Source organism: Sinocyclocheilus rhinocerous, unplaced genomic scaffold (assembly GCF_001515625.1).
Source record: "Sinocyclocheilus rhinocerous isolate Xijiao unplaced genomic scaffold, SAMN03320098_v1.1 scaffold1327, whole genome shotgun sequence".
Classification (NCBI taxonomy): Eukaryota; Metazoa; Chordata; class Actinopteri; order Cypriniformes; family Cyprinidae; genus Sinocyclocheilus; species Sinocyclocheilus rhinocerous.
In genome coordinates, this window is record NW_015660879.1 from 409,887 (window position 1) to 414,386 (window position 4,500).

Here is a 4,500-nt window from a genome sequence, read left to right on the forward strand (position 1 = left end):
AATGTTGAATTAATGGTGTAAGCTTTTTATTGGATTAATATCAGTTAACTCTACTGTCAATCTGTCATACTTCTCAGCCATCCTGTGACTTTAAGCCTTGCGTAATCTTTATAACTCCCCATCTCAGTGCATCAAAGGTCTATCGTTCTGAGTTTAAAGTCATCATTGATATGCAAGCTAGATTTAATGAGAACAATATCCAGACATTACCCTCTGTTGCATGACTCAAGTGTTTTTCGTTCTTTATCTCACCATCTTTCAGATCGACGCTCATGAGGATGATGTGAATGCCGTAGCGTTTGCAGACAGTTCATCACAGCTGCTGTTCTCAGGCAGTGATGATGCTCTGTGTAAGGTATGGGACAGACGTACCCTCAGAGAAGACAGACCACAGCCTGTGGGTCATCTGGCCGGACACAGAGATGGAATCACCTTCATACACAGCAAGGTATAATAGCACAATCCATACTGTCATAATTGATGGTATCATTGTCAAGACACTGTTTGCAATACAGTTACAACACACTGCACAAACCTTTTACATAATAATACGTGATTATAAGCCAGATGATTGTGAGCATGGTACAATATACACTTCTATTCAAAGGTTTGGAGTCAGTATAATTTTTTTAATTATTTTTGAAAAAGGTTTTATGTTAACCAAGGCTGCATTTATTTGATCAGAAATACAGTAAAAACTGTAATATTGTGAAATATTATCACTATTTAAAATAACTGTTTTCTATTTATATTATCTATCTATAATATATTTAAAAATGTAATTTATTCCTGTGATGCAAAGCTGATTAAGTCTTCAGCATCACATGATCCTTCAGAAATCATTCTGATTTGGTGCTCAAGAAACATTTCTTCTTATCATCAATGCTGAAAACTGTGGAAAATTGTGGAAACTGTGATACATTTTTCAGGGTTCTTTGATGAATAGAACGGTCAATAGAGCATTCATTTGTAATAAAAATCTTTAGTAACAATGTGAAAGAAAGTCTTTACTGTCACCATTGCTAAATTTAATGCATGCTTGCTGAATATAAGTATTATTTTTTTAATCCTCCTGACCCCAAACTTTAAACAGGAGTGTATATGTAGGACTCATTTATCAATTTATGTAAAAGAATCAAATCAAACTGACAAATAAATACAATAGCATATTTAAAACTATTGATGTTTGAAAATGTAGTTCAATGTAAAAATAAATTAATTATTCACTTTTGATATTGTATTTACAAATATACAGTATATAGACATTAAAAAATATTAATTTAATTCATGTTTAAAAGTTAAATGTAACAAAATAATACATTAAACACATTTATTATTGTTATTATTAATAATATAACATTATTTGCAATGGAACATTATTTGAAAAGTAATTATTTACATTTAATTTTTTAAAGAATAAATTATATATTTTTTTATTTTATTTTTAAGTGGTACTCCTAGTCCTCCATAAAAATATTCACTCAAAATAGCAGAGTAACCTTTTGTGTAGCTACTTATATGAAGTATTCATTGAAACTACATGCCAGAAATATGTGGATACTCCCTTCTAATTAATGGGTTTGACTATTCCAGCTGCGTCCAGGTGCATAAAAGCAAACCGTGGATGTCCACATACTTTTGGCCATGTATTGTATGTCACAGTAAACAAGATGAAGGTAGTTAAACCGTTAAAGAGTTTGACTGTTATCATAAAATTTGCAGGTTCAAATGCATGTATGTATGTTGTCCTATAGGGCGACGCTCGGTACTTGATCAGCAACTCCAAAGATCAGACCATTAAGTTGTGGGACGTGAGGAAGTTTTCACCTAAAGAGGGGCTCGCAGCCTCACGGCTCGCTGTCACACAACAAAACTGGGACTACCGTTGGCAGCAGGTTCCCCAGAGAGGTGCGTTAGCATGCTTGAGTAACTATAATAGACCTGCTAGACCTGCTGGTTTATGGTCAACCTTAATTTTACAATTGAACACAAAGCGCCTGTTCTGACTTGTTATTTTGTTGACCTGCAGCACTAAAGAGGCATAGGCTGACTGGTGACACCTCTGTGATGACCTACAGGGGTCACGGGGTTCTGCACACGCTCATTCGCTGCCGCTTTTCCCCTGAATTCAGCACTGGACAGAAGTTCATTTACACAGGCTGTTCAACAGGCAAAATCGTCAGTAAGTAGATAATAATTGCAAGTGTGAAATTGTCTTTGAAAGTGGCTTTTTATTATTATCCAAATCTGCATTATTTCAACTCCTCCCATCTTTTTTTGTAGTCTACGATGTGTTGACGGGAAGCATTGTGTCCAAATTGTCCAATCATGACGCATGTGTGAGGGATGTCAGCTGGCACCCGTATCACAACAACATGGTCAGCAGCTCTGTAAGTAAAACCATTGTTTAATAATAGTTTATTTTGTTAATGAAATGATGAAATATATTTGTTGACAAGAAGACACAACATCATTAAACAGTTAATGTATCTACAGGCGCATTGACCAAAAAGACGGGACTTATTTATATATATATATATATATATATATATATATATATACATATACACAGACATATATATGACATAATAGAGATATACACCGATGATCCATTACATTATGGCCACCTATCAAATAACCTGTAGGACCTCCTTTAGCCCACAAAACAGCAGCCACATAGTGAGGCATTGATTAGATAAGGTGCCGATAGGTCTTCTGGGGTATCTGGTACCATATGTCAATAGCAGGTCCTCCAGTTCCTGTACAATGTGGAGTGGTGCTGATGTAGCGCAAACCCGCTTTTTGGTTGGTTTCATGCAAGGTGAATTTGGAGGCAAAGGCATTAAAGGAAATTCACCATTTTGTTCCTTGAACCACTCCTTGATGATTCTGGCAGTGTGGCATGGCACATTATTCTGTTGATAATGCCCATCACTGACAAGGAACACAGTTGCCATGAATGGGTGCACTTGGTCCGCAACGATGTTCAGGTACCTGACAGCTGTCAGGGATTGTGCTACTGGGATAATGGGGCCTAAAGTATCTCAAGAAAACATCGCCCACAGCATAACACCGCTGCCAACGGCCTGTGTCCGCCCAACAGTGCATCCAGGTGCCATAGCCTCTGTTGGTAATCAGCGTTTCTGCGCTTGGCCATTAATTTTTGATGCACCAGGAATCTTGATTCGATACCAGGCCACTTTCTTCCAATAATCAATGGTTCAACTCGATGATCTTGGGCCCATTTCATGCGTTGTTGGCGATGACGTGCAGTTTGCATGGGGACCCGGCTGGGTCGTCGGCTATGCAGGCCCGTATGCAGAAGGCTGCGATGAACAGTGTGCTGTGACACATTGCCCTGCTCACCACTGTTGTATCTGCTGCTGATTTGTCGCACTGTGGCCTTGCGGTCGCTGTGAACAATGCATGACAGTCTCTGCTCCCCTCTGGCATCTATGAGCTGTGGACGACACACGGCTGGACGACGGTTCAACATTTGGCCATCCGTGCACCACTTTTGATACATACTCACTACTGCGTTTCTGTTTCTGAGATCGAAGTTCCGAGGCGCCGTGCCATCACAATTTGTCCTTTATCAAACTTCGATAAATCGGCAGCTTTTCCTATTCTGACAGCGAAAGCTCTACTGACTGAAAGTAAGTGCTCCGGTGGTATATATACTGCTCTGTGAACTGCACCTGCGGCAACATTCGGTTGCCAGGCGCGCTCATTGCTCTAGGCTGAGAGGCTTTTGAGTTTACTAGTTTTCATAATGTAGAGTATGTTCATTTACATACTCTCTACATTATAAAATCATGATTATAATTTTTAGCAAAATGATTGTGATTATTGGTTTAATCATTATGCAGCATTACTGAAATATAAGTTTCATAAGATTTCATTGACTAAAACTAGACTAAAATTCCCAGCCTTTTAGCCAACTAAAACAGTGTAGGTTGACTAATATGATGAAAACTAAAAAGGACATTTGACCCAGGACTAAGAACTAGAAATTAAAAAACATAACTTTAACACTAAGGGCCCTATTTTAATTATCTAAGCACATGGTCTAAAGCACATGGCGCAAGTGCACTTAGGGTGTGTCCGAATCCACTTTTGCTAGTTTAACGACGGGAAAAATGGTCAGCGCACCCGGCGCATGGTCTAAAAGGGTTGTCCCTATTCTCTTAATGAGTAATGGGTGTGTTTTGGGCATAACGTGCAATAAACCAATCAGAGTCTCATCTACCATTCCCTTTAAAAGCCAGTTGTGCTCGCGCCCTGGTGGATTCACTATCTACATGGCGGAATTTGCAAGAGCAAAGACTGAATGCTTCTCCAGAGAGTAACCATCTACGGGGCACAATAATAATCTTTTAAATTGTAATCCTTTCATTTTTAATATTTGACATGTTTGTGTGCTGCTGCGTGTCCGTGTGGGTAATAAGCAGAGTGTACGCACGTTGTTCCCCCGCCTATAGGCGCATATTACTAACGCGC

At 38.8% G+C, this 4,500-nt stretch overlaps 1 protein-coding gene across 3 annotated transcripts in view; it reads left to right on the forward strand.

The window, feature by feature from the left end:
- Positions 1–4,500, forward strand: part of LOC107725715 (DDB1- and CUL4-associated factor 11-like) — a 16,044-nt gene that overhangs the window by 8,578 nt on the left and 2,966 nt on the right. For all 3 annotated transcript variants that reach the window (XM_016535094.1, XM_016535091.1, XM_016535092.1), the window contains 4 exons: positions 263–448; positions 1,755–1,908; positions 2,030–2,182; positions 2,284–2,390. In XM_016535094.1, the coding sequence (XP_016390580.1) occupies positions 263–448; positions 1,755–1,908; positions 2,030–2,182; positions 2,284–2,390 (600 nt within the window). The remainder of the gene's footprint in view (positions 1–262; positions 449–1,754; positions 1,909–2,029; positions 2,183–2,283; positions 2,391–4,500) is intronic.